This window comes from Larus michahellis, chromosome 2, assembly GCF_964199755.1.
Source record: "Larus michahellis chromosome 2, bLarMic1.1, whole genome shotgun sequence".
NCBI classification, from domain to species: Eukaryota; Metazoa; Chordata; class Aves; order Charadriiformes; family Laridae; genus Larus; species Larus michahellis.
The window spans coordinates 38,097,122-38,117,591 of record NC_133897.1 but is presented as its reverse complement, the minus strand read 5'-3'; the positions used below and the strand labels follow the sequence as shown (position 1 = coordinate 38,117,591).

At 36.4% G+C, this 20,470-nt stretch overlaps 1 protein-coding gene across 4 annotated transcripts in view; it reads right to left on the bottom strand.

Annotated features, from left to right (window-relative positions):
* TAX1BP1 (Tax1 binding protein 1) overlaps positions 1-20,470 on the bottom strand; it is a 67,679-nt gene that overhangs the window by 5,979 nt on the left and 41,230 nt on the right. For 2 of the 4 annotated variants that reach the window (XM_074574917.1, XM_074574918.1), the window contains 8 exons: positions 20,202-20,429; positions 18,731-18,877; positions 17,386-17,479; positions 16,111-16,229; positions 14,729-14,854; positions 12,746-12,817; positions 5,730-5,904; positions 5,227-5,375 (listed from right to left, as the gene is read on the bottom strand). In XM_074574917.1, coding sequence (XP_074431018.1) covers positions 5,227-5,375; positions 5,730-5,904; positions 12,746-12,817; positions 14,729-14,854; positions 16,111-16,229; positions 17,386-17,479; positions 18,731-18,877; positions 20,202-20,429 — 1,110 coding nt within the window. The remainder of the gene's footprint in view (positions 1-5,226; positions 5,376-5,729; positions 5,905-12,745; positions 12,818-14,728; positions 14,855-16,110; positions 16,230-17,385; positions 17,480-18,730; positions 18,878-20,201; positions 20,430-20,470) is intronic. The other 2 variants (XM_074574919.1, XM_074574920.1) reach the window with 1 other exon arrangement.

Sequence of the window (20,470 nt, the reverse complement as noted above, 5' to 3'; positions counted from 1 at the left end):
ATACGTGGCCTCGGGTCCTTACGAAGAGTCTGATATCACGTACCCACGGGCTGGCACTGTGGTTATGCAGCGTAACAAGTGCCAGGCTTTCTGAATTCAGAAGTTTGGATAATTAGGTTAACAAATCATAAAAGATGCCTTTAATGTCATGACTTAACTATCATCGCTTGACTGTAACTCTCTTTCAAATTGCCACAATGAGTCCCACAGATTATGTGACTCAAAGATATATATGGTATTACAGAATAAAGCATCGTAAAAAGGAGGGGGTTTGCCACTAGAAGAGGAAGAAGGGAAAGCCAGATATTAATTTTCAGAAATAACTGCAACTCACCTAGTTTTACCAAAACTAACCAATTTTGTCTCAAGTACTGCTTTCTTGATTACAATTGCAATCAGTTCCAAGATTGCCAAAGAGAAATTAGAAACAAAACTATGTGACGCTGTACAAAAGCCACAGACTTGGAACAATCTCCGTCTCTGATTTCTACAGCTCATTTTGACATGCAACAGTAAGCAAAGGGATGCCCATTTTAAGCTTTAAACAACAAATGAACAGCCACAGTGCTAACATATAGCGCGGGTAAAATGGAAAGAAGAGGACACACATCGCCTTTCTGCAATTCAGCTCTGCTGTGTGAGTGAAATCAAACCAACTCTTTTAGGTCTCTCCCTCTCGGTGAGCAGTTTGGGCTCCCAAGAGGTTCCTGGATACCAACTGCTCCTTTTATGTCTACCCTATGCAGAAGACAGCGACTGGCTGCCAGGGTAAGATCAGGCTAATAAAGTGTAGTGGGGGTTTTTTTGTTGTTTGCTAGAAGAAAGGCCATTTTGGATTCCTCTCAAAAAAAATATCCTGACCTGGCTGGCAGTTGCCAAAAGTTACACCCCCCCACAAATTTACTGGGACTAACAACATTGTTTAAGAGTCTCAGGATAGTTATTCTGGGCTTACTGCCAACTGTAATCAGGACTACTTTTCTAAAACTCACACTTTAGTATTAAATATCTATATAAGTTTTGTTTATGGTTCTCTCCCATACGTACCTGGCTTCTAGAAATTATTTGCTCCAAATGATTACATTTTGGTCGATTACGGGAGAATGAGCAAATGGAAAGTTAGTGCTGAGTAGATGACGGCAGGAACTTGCGGCAAGTCAACTATTCTACATAAAATCACCCACTGTGTGCCTGCTCATCTGGCATGATTAACACAGACTGGCTTATCCTTCTCAGAAATCATGGTTTAACTGGCCTAAGAGTTCCAAAAGCCAAAGCTATGAAGAATTCTGGAAAGTCTTTGAGTCATACAAAACTGATATTTTTACACATCAACAAAATACATGGAAGCACCCATTCCCACGGAACAAAGTTTTGGGAGAAACCAAGTCAGAACACAATAGCAACCTTATACAAAAATTCTAATGCATTTGCAGATGTATCCTTACTCGGTCTACGACTCAAGAGTAACTGAAGACAGCAAAGGCAGCATAAGTTTCAATATAGCAAAAGTGTCACCATCACCTGATCTTATACTGCTAGTCAAGCAGTAACAAAAACGCCTCCTTGAGAAGTAAAAAGAGAAGCTTACAGAACAGAGACCAAGCTGGCAGCCTTCTTCCCCCTCACCTGCCAAAAGGCTAGTTACCATCTTGTGCCATACCTCTGATCTATTAAATATAATTGAAAGATTCGTATTTCATCCTTGGTATAGGTAGAAAGATCAACCAAGGCTGCCTCACTGGGCTTTTTAAGAGCTGTGCTGCTAAATAGTACACATGATGGCAGCCACATTAGCTCAACAGGCTGACAGTTTTTCTTCACTGGGAAGGAAAATAGAGAAGAACCTCTCTGTTGACGTAGAAATGATGTATTATGGTTTATCCGTAGTAGTAAGCAATTTACAATTCAAATGACATAGCATAGAAACGTGATCTTTTTTATGTATTGCAGACAAGGTACCATGAGTTAGATCTTTTTCAATACAAGACAAAAAGTGTATACATGGATCATTACCCAGGAACACAAGATTCCTTTAGGCAAAAGTAAACTCAGCACCTCAAACAAGTCTGCTACAAGACTGATGAAGAAAGATTTTGCATTAAAAAACACGCAAAACAAGTAACACGCAAAACAAGTAACACGCAAAACAAGTAACACGCAAAACAAGTAACACGCAAAACAAGTAACACGCAAAACAAGTAACACGCAAAACAAGTAACACGCAAAACAAGTAACACGCAAAACAAGTAACACGCAAAAACACCTTACAAAGACTTTTAAACAATAAGGAGACACCTGAGATTCCTGTACAGAAGTTTTGTACAGAGTATCAATTTGGAGAGGTCCAAGATATTTCACTAAAGAGGACACTTCAGTTCAAGTAAAATAATCAAGTTTTACCATGAAAGAGAGTACGAAAAAGTTCTGACTTTCTCTGGATTTGTCTTGCATTCCACCTAACACTTCTCCCCCCGCATCACCTCGCATTCTCTTTCTGTTTAGTTGGATTAATGACCAGTTTGCAGCCGTATTCAGGCCGATCAGCCTGTTAGAACACGAATTCATTAAGGTGTCTCTCTTCTCCCAAGCAATTGTCAAAACGCCTGTAGGAAGTCAGTATCTAACACCTCTACCACACGTCAAGTATGGCTGAAGTTAGCAGAAGAAAGCAAAACCAATATCCAGAAAGAAATAAAAAATGGGGGCAAGGCAGCAAAATAAAAATCTGAACAAACTGGAAAAGAATTTTATTTTGAGCAAAAGCCAGAGTACAGATGAACAGAAAGTGGGTACTCCACTTAGGTCAATTCACAGCACACGTAACACTGTACGAGTTGTTTACGTGCCGGAATGGTCCAATGAAGGCAAAGGCTTTAGAACTCAAAGACTATCAACATGTAGAGTGGAAATGTGCAAATGGACAAATGCACAAAGACAAATTCTAGTTTCTTTCCCTGGTGTTAAAGAAGGCGTGTTGCACTTGGAAGTAGCGTAACTCAACATTTACAATGAAAGAAGGTCAAAGTAGTAACAGTGCAGAAATGGGGTTTGTAGGTTTGACGCAATTCTACCCAATTCCCTGTCCAGAAAACACTTCTGGGAGAAGCATTCAAGTCTTCTCCTCTGTCATCCACATTGTTTACAAAGTTACTCAACTGAACAGGAATGTAAAGAGCAACTACAGCAGGTAAGTCTGACATGCCAGACCCATTCTAGATGCTGGCTAGGTCTCTCATCTTAGATAAATAATGTGGACATGTTCATCATCATAGGTAACCACCACCAAAACAGCCATGGAGTGGTGGAAGTGACTACAACACCCTCAAGTTCTTAAACTAATAGAACGTGTAGTAATAGAAATGTGGAGAGGAAGGCAAAAGAAGTCGATACAACAGTAATATTTTAAACAGAGCAGTAAGACCTCCAAGCCTCTTCTGGGAGGGAATCTTCCTCCAACAAAAAGCTCTACACCTTACCAGTTTTAAAATGCATGGAATTACACCTTAAACAGCTTATTTTAAAAACCAATACGACAAATGGTACACTCTTCATATTTATCATTTTACATTTGTCGTTTCTTCTGCACAAACAAAAGCCTCTCTTTTATAATGAATTACCTACGTAAATGGAACTTTTCCCTCATTATTTCTTGAAGTACTGCATTAGAACAGTTTTATCTTTGGGATATTATAAGTCTCTCCAGAAAGAGTCTTGCAGCTACTCATTTCCATGTTAGACATACAGTCTGCTTTTGGGAGGAGCAAGCAACTGAATCTCATGTGAAAGTACAAAAATAAAGAGATAAATTATTTGATTTAAAGGCACCTTTTCTCAAGTTGAACTTTATTTAAGCCTGTTATATTTTATCTCATTACAAAAATCCAAGCTGTGTCAGCAAATAAGCACAAGACTCTAGCACTGTTTCGCTCGGGTTTGCAAGAGGGCAAAGCACATAGATCAGAAAGAACACCCTGCTAATTAAACTGATGCAGATCGACTAAAGAAGAGAAGAGCTTGTCATATGTAATATCTACGTCAAGAATGATCAGATTAAATATGCAAAATGTGAAGTAAAGGTGGGCAACAGCAGTAAGCTCACATTCTAGATCTCGAACAGGCTGCAAAAGTTCTGACAGTTTCTCTAATTATTCACAGTAATGGACATCGGGGGCAAAAGGTAGGAGGGAGAAATACATTTTTCTCCATTATAGGTGCTGAGCACCAGGGCTAAAATCATGCCTGTCTGAACACTGATCAGTTTCTGCAAAGGTTAATAGCAATTAAATGTGGCAAACTAGACTAAATGAGAAACAGGTCATGATACCACTGTACTTGCAAAGAGCACAATACTTTGCAGAAAGGTATTTCTTGTTTAATATTTTTTAAGGTGCAAGAGTACTTAGAAGAAGAAAGAGTAATACGTCTGTTCCTGTTCAGATGAAGACCTACAGACCGGTTTATTACAGAAGCCAATTTACTAAAACCATTTTTTATAGTAGAACGTGCAAGTTAACTGTATCAAAACGAAAAGCTAACTAGTTTTCATTTAAAATACACAAAGCCCTAAAAAATAAATCAGTGAGAATCTGTCACTTTCCATTTAATCAGCTTTAGATAACAGTCAACTAGCTCTTCCAAATACGTGTCTAACAGCAAAAAACCATCAAAATGGAAATTAATAAATGCAGATTTGCAAAAGACAGAACAAAAGATTAATACATTAGAATGAAGCATCCAATACAAAACAAATTTTCACTCAGCATTTAACTGAAAAGACTGGTATCGGAATCCTTTAAATTTTTAATTCATTCTGTTACAATTTAGTTCCTACATACAAATTATAAAATGAGTAAGACCTGGCTACATTTTGAGCGCTCATTCTACCACACAGAAGAGAAAAATAAGAATGCGTGGTGATTACTTGGATTTTTCTACTTTAGTATTTTAGAAGATTAAGAAGCTACTGTCCTAATAGCAAAACAAGCTGTCAGTACACCTCAAGAGACTGGGGGAACAAGTATATTATCATCAATTAACGCGCAGAATTTTCTCCTTCAAAGCAAGCAAAATTCACGTAAAACATTGTTCAGGGAAAAGAAAAATGAACTCTGGATTTACATAACAATAAAATGGGATTATCAGATACTGAAAACCTATGTGCAACTCTTGATTACTCATTAGTAAACTTATCAAGGAAAAAAAATAATTAAAAAGATAACTTGCATTGCTGTCCTCAGGATCTTCTAAACCATCAGGCCGACTAAGATTGCGTGAAGGCTGACTACAGACTACATCATCTTCCAGCTCCCAAAAGGAAGGTCTAACAGGTGGTCTTTGGATCTCATCAGGATTAAAAGCGCCATCTGCTCCATCTGAAGAAAAATTAATTAGAGCATCTTTGTTCAGTACACTTAGTATTTTGAGATTACGGATGTGCTACCTTAACATTTAAAAAAAAAAAAAATCAACACATGAACACATTTTCAGTTTAGAGAATATAAAATAATAAAAGAGAAATCACCTTCTTCAAAGGTGTTTCTTTAAAACTTTCCTTTATTGATTCTCATCAGTAAAATAAAGGCACTTTATTGATTCTCATCAATCAATAAAGGCTCTGTGTACCAGTACAAAGACTGTTGGTATTTAACCTGCATTAAATGAGCCATTGCTTTTGAAACAGCGAGAGGGGAATTATACAGGGAGGACAGGGTGTGGAATTTACTGACCTCTTCTTTCCTGAATTGCATAAGGGTTTCCATATTGCAATACTGGTAGTCTACTTGGCACTGCAGGAACTGGTCCATTTTCCTCTGAATACGGGTTGCGAAAATGTAATGTTTGTTGTGAAATCTGTCCTTCCATCATCCTTCCAGCTTGATTTCCTGGTGTCCTGCCAAGTTCCTAAAAAATGCAAAGTTTAAAAATGTAATTAACCTATGGAGTCCTAGCAAAGTTTGAAATTTTAATGAAATACTTAGATTTGTTTTTAAAGATATATCTGCTAACCTTCCCACTGTCTTTTCATCTTGATCTAGTGCCAAATATACCACATGTACCAAAAACAGTCAATAAAGAAAATAATACAAAGAAGATACTTTTAATTTTTTTTCTCATTTTGTCACCAGTTAATGTAAATTACATAAACAGAACTGCCACAATTTTCAAGAAATATCTGCATCCTTTCTACAATGAAGAAAAAAAAAAATCAATTAAATAGTAAAGAATGGGTGGACTAACAATAATAATCAAAGATAATATGCAATGAGAAAAGTTTTTTAAAGTTACTATTAAAAACAAAATAATTCTTTTTTCATGTCATACCATACCATTCATGAACGTACCATTTTAGTATGTGAAGTACATGTATGTACATACTTGACATAATTCCCTATGAATCTGTGAGTGGCAGATATTTTAAGAACTAGTACGTACATTTCACTGGATCCTTTCTGATATGTAACAGCAGAATGTTGATCTATGTGCACAAAGTTTAACAAGATTAGGTAAAATAAACTCAAGGCTGTAGTTTTCAGTAGGAAATGAAGAATGGTAGAAGAACTTTTGCTCATTGTCCTTCACATGCACACACACAGAGGGAAAGAAACCAGCACAGAGAATTCAGAAGCAGCCTTCGTGTGTTCTCTACAATTTAACTTCCTTAGGGTTACCCTTACTTGCACACACAGCCGTGTATGCACATCAAGCTCTGTACATAATTTGCAGATGTGCTAGACGAAGCTGTGTTTAAAACTGGAAGACAATTACTTTCTTCAAATGCAGAAATCCTATCAAACATATTCACTTAAAACTACACCTACAGAGGCAAAGATCAAGTGCTTTTCCTTGTTCTCTGTTCGATTTTCAAATATGTGATGAAATATGTTAAACCAGTTGAAACAATTTTGTCCTTATTTGTGATTCTGCTTGGTGATCATGTTCCACTCGAAATTAATTAGGTTTTTAGTTGTTATTATTATGTCAAAATATTTCTATTACCATTATACCAAGTATACGATGGGGCCAGTCTGTTTTTAGTGGTGCCCAGTGACAGGACAAGAGGTAACGGACACAAACTTGATCATAGGAAGTTCCACCTAAACATGAGGAGGAACTTCTTTACTTTGTGGGTGGCAGAGCACTGGAACAGGCTGCCCAGAGAGGTGGTGGAGTCTCCATCTCTGGAGACATTCAAAACCCGCCTGGATGTGTTCCTGTGCAACCTGCTCTAAGGTGACCCTGCTCTGGCAGGGGGCTGGACTAGATGATCTCCAGACGTCCCTTCCAACCCTTATCATTCTGTGAAAGCCAAAAACTGCCTTGTCCTAGTCACTGCTAACACAGCTGAAGTTTTCGCACATTTCTTTTTGTGAGCAGAAAGAAGAAAAAGGGATGTTTGGGGTTTTTAAATTAATATATAGTATTATCTACAGTGTTGAGAAGCGGTTTGAGCCTTGCAATGACTGAAGATATGAGAACACTTTCGAGCTGCACTGTAAAGCAGACAATCTAGTTGGTACGTTTTTGTTCTTGCATTCAAAAAAAAGACAGACTGTACTCTATAAAAAAAATACAATCTAAATGTAAATCAAAGAGAAAGGGGAAAAAAAGAGAAGAATAAAGTAACAAGATAGGTCAATACGTTAAGCAGTGGTTTCTACATCAATAGCATGAAGTTCTCAGCTTCTTAGTGGGCATGAGGGAAAGGTTAGTTTGCAGGAGCACCCTGAAAAAATTTTGTTACTCAGTGAAAATCTCTCTCCACAACATAACAAAATAGCATGGAAAAAAGCACAGAGCTATGCACACATGAAAACATTAACAGAAAAATGATGAAGGTGAGATTCTTAACTTGATGGACAGCTGGAGGAGACCATGTTACAGATACTGAACATCAACGGGATTTAGGTAAACATTGGGCTAACAAAAATTTTAAAATGGGTCAGAATGAAGACAATTTGCTCTACCATTCTGTACAATAACCTAGGTATGGTGGTCATGCCACTAACAGTAGTGCAAAGGCCCCTGAATGTATATGTAAACTCAGCACTAACTGCTAGACTGATTGATTAATTCTCTGTCTTTTATAGAATTCCGACAGTTGACTCTAGGATGTAAAACTCAAGGTTAGTATTTTCCATTTATACTAACAAATAGAAATTAGTGCTATTTTTCACAAAGGTAATCCAGATTAGGTTACATATTGCAAATATTTATACTACAAGCATCATGTGGAACAAAACTGCAGTTGTCTAATTACAAATGAGTAGATTTTAAATGCATGAGAAGTTGTATTTTCATACACAGGTTTCAAAGTTATTACGCTTCCAATGACAAATAATTTGATGTCTATGAACTTAATGAGCAAAGTTCTAATCCTTCTTCCTCCTCCTTTATATCCTCACCTACTCTCTATATATATGTTTACAGTTTAGCAAGGGTTTGTGTGTAGCTTACTGCCAAAATCCAGTGTTTTCATGCAAAATATAAAAATGCTGAATTTATTGAGGGGCTGAAACGGCCTGCTTTATTGAATTCTGTTGTTTAAATATTTGTGTCAGAAAGGCAAGTAATTCTCTCAGAAAAGCTCAAACAAAACTCATCAAAAAAGAAAATACCTGAAATTCTAGATTCTTGCATATAATCCATAGAGATAGTAATTATTATAAACTACTAAAGGGTTTTTATAACTTATAAACCACTAAAACTCTAAGCCAATATGTATGTTATAAAACAGTAATTAAAGTGACTAAAGTGTGGTCGGTACATCAGCTGTAATTCATCCAAAGAAAAGTATTTCTCATTCTTCTGTTTAATAAAATGGGTGAGAGAGAGCACGTATGCCAAGAATATCCAAAGGAATATGCCATTTACAATTCAGAACCAAGCAAAAGATTCTGAGATGAAAAAATGAAAATAATAATTAAAAAACAGGGATTGTTAAGACAGACATGCTTTCCAATCACGTTGTTCCTTCTGCTTAGCATTTTCTTCAGGGTTCCCTGGGTTCCTGTTTAATATTTGCTAATGTAACGTTAACAAAAAACCTCAAAGATGGAAGTATGCCTTTTCCTGAAATAGCTTTAAATTGAAACTTAAAACCAAGACTTCAATTACCAACTCAACTACATGAGAAGTAAAATGTCTCAGTTATTAAAAGGAAAAACTCAATATATTTTTCTAAAAACAGGTAAACTTCAGATGAAACTCTAGAATAGAAAAATACAAAATCATATACCAATAACTACTCTGAACACAAAACACCACTGAAATGAAGAACAACGAAGATTATACACTTGTTGTTATACACACACTATCAGGTTTCAGACATAAAGGGTTTGGACTCGAACGGCAACATCATAAAGTCATTTTCAAATAGGAAAAAAGTAGTATCTACAAACAGTAGGGCAGCTTACGGGAAGTTATCTTTTTGGAGCACTAACTGTAAAAACAGTAATGAGTATTTTCTTTTAGAAAAACCTTATGATACAGGACAACACAATTTCTGCCTAACACTCTCCAAATAAAATATCTTCCTGTAGATATGATATAAAACTATGCTAGCGTTACTTTAAATTTATAGACTAAATTGTGTATATGATTGAAATGGTTAGGGTTAAATGGTCAGGATTACATCCTAAAGTTTTAGTGAATGTGTAAAATCTAAACAATTAATCTTTACTCAATAGAAAGCAGGAACAATTAATTATCGGTGAAATTAAGATTTTCCTTTTTAAAATCAATTTCTTCCGCAATATGGAACCAGTTCAGAATGAGAGGCAGTGGCATTAATACTTTAATTTTAGCATCACATAAGATTAAAACAGAACGCAGATCAAAGTGACTGTAAAAAGGTGCTGTAAAACAGCCTTATCCAGAAGCTGGATGGCTAGGGTAGAGACTGATCAAAAAAAATTTAAAAAAAATAATCAAATGCTATATAAGTATGTAAATAAAATACAAAACAAGTAATTTTATAGGTTTGAAGAGACAGCAAATGAACCTTTTTAGTATGAATGTTTGGTGACATTTATAAACAAACACTGATAATGGAGTATAAATTGAAAAGTTGTTTACTATACTGTGCTCAACCTTTTAAATCATGGTTCCAGTCTAGCAAGGCACTTTTGATTCTTCTTTGTAATGTAAATATCTATAAATTTAGTAGACAAAGTTCCAAGCTTTTATAAGTTCCATACATTATTATTACAGTTGTTCTCCTTATGTGTGGTAGTTAAACTTACTCCCTCCAGCTAAACTAGATTTATCAAAACTCAACTTTTATTTTGCTTCCTTTTGAATTAGCAAAATATGAGAGAGATCTATTAAATTTAAGTACCAACTACCTGAGAATCTAGAATTTTACAAAATGCTTAACTAGCTTAATCTGAGATTAGTTTAATTTCAATTTATCAGCATGGAAAATCCTGTTTTTACTAAGTTTCTGTTTATACTGGATTTTTAAGTAATCTGAAGAATCCTAACTTCTCCACAATATCATGTAATACTATCTGAATGTAATAAAGACATTTTATTATTTCACTTTTCAGTAAAACCTAGCTTTAATTGTCATATATCACCCTCAGAGGTACCTCCAACATTAGAACATTAGCATTAATATTTCACAATGTCTGGTTTAACAGTAATGGTAATTAATTTCATTAGACAGTGAACTCCTGAAAGTAGCCCTCAGCAAGTTTGCCGATGACACCAATCTGTGTGGCACCGTCAACACACTGGAGGGAAGGCATGTCATCCTGAGGGACCTTGACAGGCTTGAGAGGTGGGCCTGTGCAAACCTCATGAAGTTCAACCAGGTCAAGTGCAAGGTCCTGCACCTGGGTCATGGTAATCCCAGGCACAAATGCAGGTTGGGCAGAGAATGGCTTGAGAGCAGCCCTGAGGAGAGGGACTTGGGGGTGCTGGCATATGAGAAGCTCAACATGAGCAGGCAATTCGTACTTGCAGCCCAGAAAGCCAACTGCATCTTGGGCTGTATCAAAAGAAGCGTGGCCAGCAGGTCAAGGGAGGTGATTCCGCCCCTCTACTCTGCTCTGGTGAGACCCCACCTGGAGTACTGCGTCCAGCTCTGGAGTCTTCAACACAAGAAGGACATGGACCTGCTTTTACGGGTCCAGCGGAGTGCCATGAAGATGATCGGAGGGCTGGAGCACCTATCCTATGAACTCAGACTGAGAGAGTTGGGGTTGCTCCGCCTGGAGAAGAGAAGGCTCCGGGGAGACCTTACAGCGGCCCTCCAGTACTTAAAGGGGGCCTACAGGAAGGATAGGGAGGGACTTGTTATCAGGGAGTGTAATGATAGGACACGGGGTAACGGCCTCAAACTGAAAAAGGGTAGATTTAGATTGGAAATCAGGAAGAAATTCTTTACTGTGAGGGTGGTGAGGCACTGCAACAGGTTGCCCAGGGAAGTTGTCAATGCCCCATCCCTGGAAGTGTTCAAGGCCAGGCTGGATGGGGCTTTGAGCAGCCTGGTCTAGTGGGAGGTGTCCCTGCCCAGAGCAGGGGGGTTGGAACTAGATGATCTTTAAGGTCCCTTCCAACCTGAACCATTCTGTCATTCTGTGATTTTCTATCAAGTATTTAAAAATCAGAGTACTGTGTGTGTATCTTTCTTTTCTGATAAAGATATTTTTCCAGTTGTATTTTACCGAAGTCACTACTGTCGCATGTCAAGGTCCTCTTATTATTACAAGCAGTCAATAAGAAATAGCAGATGTCAAAAGGATTTGGTTGTATGCACACATCACAAAAAACCTGTCGATCATACTGCTGAAATGTCTACATCTCTAGTTACGGGACAACGCTGGATAAAAACAAAAATAATTCCAACGGTGATGGCAAAAATAAACTGTCAATCTAGGTATGTATCATTCATGTCTTATGCCAGGATTCCAAAGGGAATAAGGTTTACTAATTGTGCTGCCTGTCAGCCAGTAACTCCTGCAAGTATCAGTGACAGTCTGTCTCAAAGAAATGAAATTCCTGCAAGTTTTGTTAACCGATGCTCCCTTAGAGCCTGAAAGGCTACAGCATGAGCTAATAATAATCTTTTCTATTTGGACAAGCAGCACTAAACTGGTATCAGCCTCTAGACACAACACGGCTGAACCTCTTTCATTAGAAGTAAAGCAGGAAGGAGACTGGAAGTCCACTGAAAACTTGTAGAAAAACACTAATGCAGAGATGAGAAAGGAATATAGGACAAAAACTGGTAGGAATTCCCGTGTGAACTGTATAGCTAGCTGCAATCTCAGATTATTAATTTACACAGAGTATCCCCATCTGCAAACAGAATAACTATTTTAGATCCTGGATGGAATATCATTCTAGACAGAAACAAAGAAATAATTTTTGACATGTAACATTTTTGTTAGAACTATGTAGAAAATATTATAAAACACTATTACAGAACAATAAATGGCAATATTTTCAAACGCTGAGTCAGTTTCGGCAAGTTGGTATACACTTTTAAAAAATATATTAGTATTATTAACAGAATTTGTAGTTTAAAATGCTAATTCATTTTGGCAAAATATCCAAAAGAATATGGAAAAGTAAAAAAAAGATGGAAAGAAATATGGAAAGAGAGAAAGAAATATGGAAAGATATGGAAAAGTATGTTTAAAGAGCAAATTCTCACTTAAAAATAAATTCCAATTCCTCAAACCAGAGAGCCTCACAAGTGTTAATTTACAAAGTTTAACAGGAATCCTGACCATACCTTGTCACTGGTGAAGAGTTCCAACTGTGATGCCAGTTCCTTTATTCGTCTCTCTTTTTCTGCCAGCTGAACCTATACAAAAAGAAGTTTAAGGTTCCTGTATTAGTGAACAGGAGCTATTTCCCTGCATGTTATGCTGTGAAAACATGAAGTTTAGTGATTAAGTTCATCTTTCAGATAGAAATTATTTTGTCTAATATAGTTACATGCAACATCTAGTGCTACTGCAAATCAAAACCAAAGAATTCTCCCTAAGCTATCTACTGGATAATAGGAGCACATTAGTCTTTTATGCCGCTTCAGAGAACAGTTGTGGAATGACAAAATCCCAGGTTAAAAACCAGAAGTAACGCCAGTAATACTAGTGGCAGGAGGGACCGCACTGCCCAGAAACAGTCGCAGGTTTGTAAACCTCATCTCATTATTTCTAAAGGGATCCGTTGGCAACCATTTCAGTGATTTATTGCATCCATTTCTCTCCAGCTCTTATGTCCTACCACAGAACTGAGAACACCAAAACCTTCTCTTACTTCAAAGACACTAAATTTGTTTCACAAACATCTACCTCGTGTCTCTGTTGGGTGCTCTGGGAAAAGTTGCAACTGGCACATTGCACGGTTCTTCCAGGCTTCCTCCTTGCTTCAAAATGATTATTTAAATAATCTTTCTCTACAAAGGGCTACTTTATTTGGATTCTGGTTGCTTTGGATACTGCCTCTCCACTTGTTTTTCTAGCATATAAACTCAATGCTCTGCAAAGTTGCGTATCTTTTTTTTTTTTTTTTTTTTCATATCTGAAATTCCCTCTCCTACTTCAGGTCTGAGAGAAATTTACCGACTGGGAAGAAAAGCTCACTTTTTCTCCCCCACCTGCACCGTCCTGAATGATAACAAGTTTTGAATTGCAGCCAAAATGCCTTCAATTTTGGAACCAGTTATTTATTACTCCTGCTGTTGAGAAGTTAAAAACAAACTTATTTTACATTAAATTATGCATGGCAATCGATCACTACTAATTAAGAAAATTAAATCAATTGGAAAGAGTCATGCATTTTATAAAACTGAAATTAGAGCTTTGAAAAGTGTCAAAAAAGGACAGCAGAGCCTACACAGAGTGCTGAAATGAGCTGTAGGGTAATTCAGTAATTTATAAAGAAAAAAGTGCTGTAATTTCTAATGGAAGGGGGTTCCTACTAGATTTGATATAATCACAGTTCAGTTTAATCGCTGCTCATCACAATGGGCAAAAGTAGGCAACAGAGTATTCTATCCTGACAACTACACTATCACCACTAGACTGAAAACAAGCATAAAAGCTGGTCTTACGGAAATTTGTTGCTCTTATCTTGTCCTTGTTGACCCAAAAAGCCACTTCAACATCTGTATTAGCATAATATAAGCCTCAAAGATTAAGGCCCCTTGTAAACTCAAGCTGCCCATTACACTTGACTTCTGATGCATGTTACATCACTCTACTAAAGCTACAGTTGAGATCCTCCAAATTAAAGTAATTCTCTCACGATGATTTTAAAAACAATATATCATTCATCTTGCATCTCTCTAGTTAATTCAGATAAAATGCATTAGACATTACTACACCGGTAATGCGGCATGCAATACGAAGGCTTTGGACAAACACACCAATCAATATTCCTGTTAGTATTATAGTAAGTAATAGGAAATTAGAACTCTCTACCCCCCTTTTTTTTTTTCTGTAATACAAGATTAATGTCATTTAGAGGTTCGTCTAAATCCACAATATTAAAAGACTGACAGCCATTTAGTAAGATACTTAGCAGATCTGTCTGTCTTTATAAAAATCATTACAAGTCTGTGTTGTTTCTACAAGCGCGAAACAGAATTTCTACTTACAGCAAAATACATTTAGTGGGTTTTCACCATTAAAAGTCGTCATTACTTGAACTATTAGAAACTATGTTAATATGAGACCATTCATTGTCATAAACAAAATCTGCAACTTACTTTATACTGATCCTCCATCGCTGCTAGCTGTAATTTTATACCCTCATTGGTTTTCACTTGTTCTTTCCACTTCAGCTCCAGTTTAGCTAGTTCATCAGCATAAATACTGCATTTCATCTTCTCCTCCTAAAGTAGTTTATACCATGGCATGAAATATTTACAATTTTAAGAGACTTCCCCTCCCACCCCCAACAATTACACTGTACAACCACGCTTTTAGAACGAGATCATTTACAAATGGCTTGTCCAAGAAATCATGTCTGTCTCAAGACCTTGAAGAGGACAGGACCATTGAGCACTGCATAAACGACGTTCAATACATATTTTTCCTTGCCTGATATTCTTCAACAAGCCGATAATTCCTCTTTAGCTTCAGTTTCAGGTTTCTTTGTATCCTAACACTACGCTGTAATCATGATCATCCTTTCAAGTGTCTCACTTCAATACAAAACCTTTCCCCACACTAACTTTTACACCCTAAATATCTTTCATCCAGAAGGTCAAAGGCAAAGCTTTCCTCAAGCACCACTACAGAAGCAATAGCCAGCAGAAGCTAACGCAGCCTCTCCATAGACAGGATAATGAGCCGAATTACATGACAGTTGTTACATCCTGGAGAGCACATTAAAATAGAATAATCTCATGATAAATAAGAGAAATAAGACGAACAGAGACAAGACAACAGCCAGAAAGCATTTCTTAAACAATTCTACAACAGTCAACTTTTCACCAGCATCACTGATGCAATACTCCATCATCATACATACATACAAACTGGTTATATTAAAATCAAGTTAGGACTGACAGGTAGTAATATTTGAAGGGCGTTACTATTGTGGCTACAGCACTATTGGTGCCAACTTGGGTCCAGAGAACCATATAAATGCCTTTATGTATGACTGAGCCCAAGTTAGTAGGCAGCACCCATTTGGACGTCAACATGCAGTAAAAGCCCAAGACAGTCAAATTTGTAGGAGTTATTGTACTTGAACAGCATATCAGATAAACACTGCTATACTTGTTCCAGACATCAGCTGGCTTATAAATCAAATACAGCATGTTGCTATAAAAATCAATTACACTTAAAAGATAATGGAAAAAAAACGTATTCAAAACCTTCAGCATAGGAATAGCATTAGTTTTGTTCATTTGTTTTACTGCATCTGGGTTTTCCTGAGGGGTCTTTGTCTGGACCCTCCAGCATCACACGTAATTGAGAGTTGACTTAATGAAAATGTGTTTTCTAATATTAAGATTTCTACCATAATCGCAGCGTATCACACAAACAAGCAAGGCAACTCAGCTGGGTAGGCTTTGTGGTTTTAAGACTTAGCACCTATAGCTACTTCCTGCTCAGCTTTCCGAAGCAGACATTTACTTACTGCCAACATTTGCTTGCATTTCTTATACTTCTCTGTTTTCTCAGCAATTTCTTTATTCATTTCACGTATTTGCTCCTTTACCATGAATTCCGAAACTATGTCAGATGAAATGGGGCTAACTGTGAACATTGAAGAAAAAAACAAGAATATTGATAATTTTTTTTTGTTCCATAATAAAGTTTGTGTAAGAGAGATGACAGGCCAGGTTTGACAGTGCATCAAGAACAGAGTGCTCCATGTTATCCAAGCAAACAGTTTATCAGAGACAATCAGTATCATGTGGCCAGCGATACGTAAGAACAGCAGTCATACTGGCATGTCTGTGTTCAGTTCTCTCACGCTGAAGATGAACATAACATAAATATACACACACATATACTACAAAGGTCAAGGTGAAAAAAAAACAAAACAAAACAAAAAAACAGAAAGACTTGTCTCCCCTTAGCTCCTAAGAACATAAACACCAGAATATATACGTTATGATATCATGCTAGATATTTTATTCTTTTGCAAAAACATGAAGTGCCTCAGCAATCTACTTCATCCCATCACAAACTATAATTGAGCTTGCTGGGATTTTACTTGCTTTAGGAAACACTTTTATTTACTTAAGATGGGAGGAACTGACAGAAATTACAATGTACAGTCTCTATAGGCAGAATGTGTGAATTACAAAGTAACACAAACAAAATTAGTCAGTATTTACTGGCATTTATCAATTTAAACTGAAAAATAAACCAGGCTTAGTTTTAACCTATTCTATGTTTATGTTTTAGAAGATTAGTTTTGTAAGAACTTAACAGTTCATAAAAATTATAACCTAGTTAAAAATTTTCTAATAAACCACTACTACCTATTTTACTGCCTGTTTTACAGTACAATGCTACAGTGGATTGTCACTGTAAGAGGACTGCAAAATTATCATGCTAATGTACACAGTTTGCAAATTTGGGGAGGATTTTGGGTTTTTTAATTAATTGTTTATTAGCTTGGCAATCCTGGCTCTGTGTTAAGTATCAAGCAGAAATTCAAGAGTTCATTCCTACCGACATTAACAAATACCAAGTGAGCTGTTTTGAAAAGACACATTAAGTTATTTGTGAATGTTACTACTTGAAAAAAGACACAAGATTTTTGGATGAATTTTCGTATTTCTAATCATTGCTTTACTAGAACAAGTCCATCTACTTTATACTATACATACTGTTAGGGACTACTTCACATAGACAACACTTTCAGGCTGATACAAATAGACAAAATTTAAGCTGTTGATACCTGGAGATGCAGATAACTTTTTGTCTGTAACGACGGCAGTAGCTGTCTCAATGTTAGACGCACCTGTCAGTTTCTGTTGATGCCCTGCAATTTTCTTGGTGAAAAGAAATTTTGTTTTGGTATTTAATTATATTAAAGCACAAAGTAACATATATCTTGCACTACCATGTCCTCCAAAACCAGACTAGATAGAATTGCTCATTAGAACAGGAGGTAATAATAAATATGCAAACGTATTTAATTCTACTAATACTGAAATTGCATCAGACTATGATTTTAATAATCTTACATTATGAAGTTCTTTTTCCCTGGAAACAGCAATTTCTACGCAAATTATTAGAAAACTCTCATTTTCTGGAGAGTAAGTTATACTTAAATCCATCAACTTACATCCACTATTCCATTAGAAAATTGAGTCTGTATTACTAATGAGTGCTGGACTTCTGGTGTCAAAGTAGTGAAATTTGGTGTTTGTTAGCAGATGTACAACATAGCCAAATATGTGGAAGATTTTTAAGGAAAAGCCACGGGTGTTCGTGATATGACACCTCATTCACCATTGACCTTCTGGATGAGAAGACAACTTTTTAAAAGTAATCTGTGGATCAAAGCTAGGTAACTACTGCATTTGTTCTGTGGACAGCATAAATACTTAAGTCTGCTTTTCTTAAGAACGCACATTTGTACATCTTCCCATTGCTCATACACCTTTTCCCCCGTTTGAACTCCTTTACAATTCAGACATCATTTTTCACAAAATTCTGAAAAACTCTGCTCACAAGTCTGTTTTAAATTTGCTAACAGGCTCAGTTACTAGGTGACACAAGACTCACATCATCATTGCAAAAGCCTCATTTATTTATGGAACAAAGCTCAGAAGAGCGATAAGAATAAAAAATACATATGGAATACAACTATATACCATGTCATGGAAATTTTTTCCCCACTTCACTTTGAAATCCTTCTCCAAGTCCTCCATTTCCCCCACTTTTGGGTTTGGAGATTTGATGGCTTTTTTGTGGTGGTACTGAATAGAGGTAGTAATTATGGATTTTTTTTCCCTGCTTCATTTTCAAAATTCTTCCTTGAACAATGTTATGCTTTTAGATTTATCCAAACTCTGTTAGCTTTCTACATACACTAGTTACTATAAATCCTATGCTTGGTTTCGACAACTATCTAAAAAGAATCATAGAAGTAATCTAGCTTTATGGAAAAAAATGGTAAACTGAAGAGCTTACTCCATGTTTTAATCCTTTTTAAAAGCACAATGTTTTGCAGAAGGAAATTAAGTAGTTGCTGAAAAGTTACAAAAAGCCAGTGCAATTTCTCCCATTCTACTTACTGCCTGTTCTGTAAACTTGTTTACTTGTTTTTGAAGTTTTTGACATTCTTTGAATTTTTCCTTGTAATGGTCAGCAGCCATTTGCAGACGAAGCTTCAGATCTTCAACTTCTCTGCGCAGTTCCTGCTCCACTGTGTTTGAAGTTTCCTGAAAAAAGAAGTAATTAGAAACTACTCTTCCTCTTGTTCAAATACCACTACTTCCCAAAAAATCTTTTTTCAATTAAAGCAAGCATAAAGTTCTACATAAGTACAGAAGAAGTTCCTGTTTTCTTTGTGGGAAGGAAAGGAACAGAGTAGTAGAGCACAGATAGACACAGCATCTGTGCTGAACTTCATTTCAAGCAGGACACACTGAGGGAGTAAATACACACTGGTATAATACCAGAGGCAGATAAAGAGGGACTTATTTTATGGGCTGATTAATGTATACCAAAAGTTGGAATGTATACCAAAAGTCTGAACACCTTCCAGAAGGTGTTCCAGCTCTCTTATAGACAAATATAGCCACGTGGCAAAAATGGACAGACCACAACTATATTCTATCCCACAGACTATGTTTCTACTGGAAGTGGTTCAGTTGAGCTGTAACACTGATACACGAGTTAAGCAAACTACATTTACCAACTGGATATACGCCATACTTGGATACTTTCTGGTAACTTGAGTCATACAGATGATCTGCTATTACTTTCAGGATGCATTTAAAAGACATCGTATATAATTTAAATTCTTAGAAAAAAACGTCATTCTTGGATACTGTAAATATAATAGTTCTTTTGAGGGTTGTACTATTCACTTCCTATTTACTACACTATTTTGAAAAAAAATATATTGAGCTGAACAGTAATTAAATTGCTGTAGTGAATTAATCCAATACAGTTGCAGTTATGGAAGATCCAGTACAAAACCCACTTAAGTCAGAATGATGAAACTTAAAATTGCTCACTAGATTTTTATCCAAGATGAAGAAAGTCAGGACAGTTTCCATTACGTTAATATTTTTATACTTTAAATACTAAAGCAAATTAACTTCAATCACAAATATTGTAGGGACTCATAAGAATCAAGAGAGAATTCATCAATGAGGAAAGATCATAATAAAAAAAAAATAAAATCAATCTATATTCTTACCTGAATGAATTTTTAATGCTACTGTGGCTCACAAAAAAGAATTAGTAAAGGGAGAGGATTCCAAATAATATAGATAAATATTGTGTCATTCTGTGAAAATAATCTGGGCGTGGAAGGGAGCTGCTGTAAGTAGTAGCAGAAACCTTCTTTCTTACCAACCTTCCAAATCACCTAATGTGCATTTGATTTAAGGTAGCAACTTGAGTGCCAAAAGAGAATTTGATAATAATTTGTACTAAACATCCAGAAACATATTTTATTCCCCAATTTGAGCAAAGCTAGCTCTCACAGGTTTCATAAATACATATTAACTTCAGTACTAAATACTGACAACTTACCTGTTCATTTTTCAAAGCTGTGATTTTTTTAAGTTCAGCTAAAGCATCAGCAAGCTGCTTTTTCATTTTTTCATTCTCCAGACGTGCACTGTGAAGATCTGCCATCGTCTTATCTCGCACATTTACTGCATCACTCAGCTCTTTTGACATTAGGACAGCTTCTTGTTTGCTAGCCTGAATCTGATCTTCAGCCTTCCGAAGCTGTTCTTTTAAAATACTTGCATTGTCCTGGGAAAGAGAAGAGAGGGAAGAGAATCCATAATTTTTTA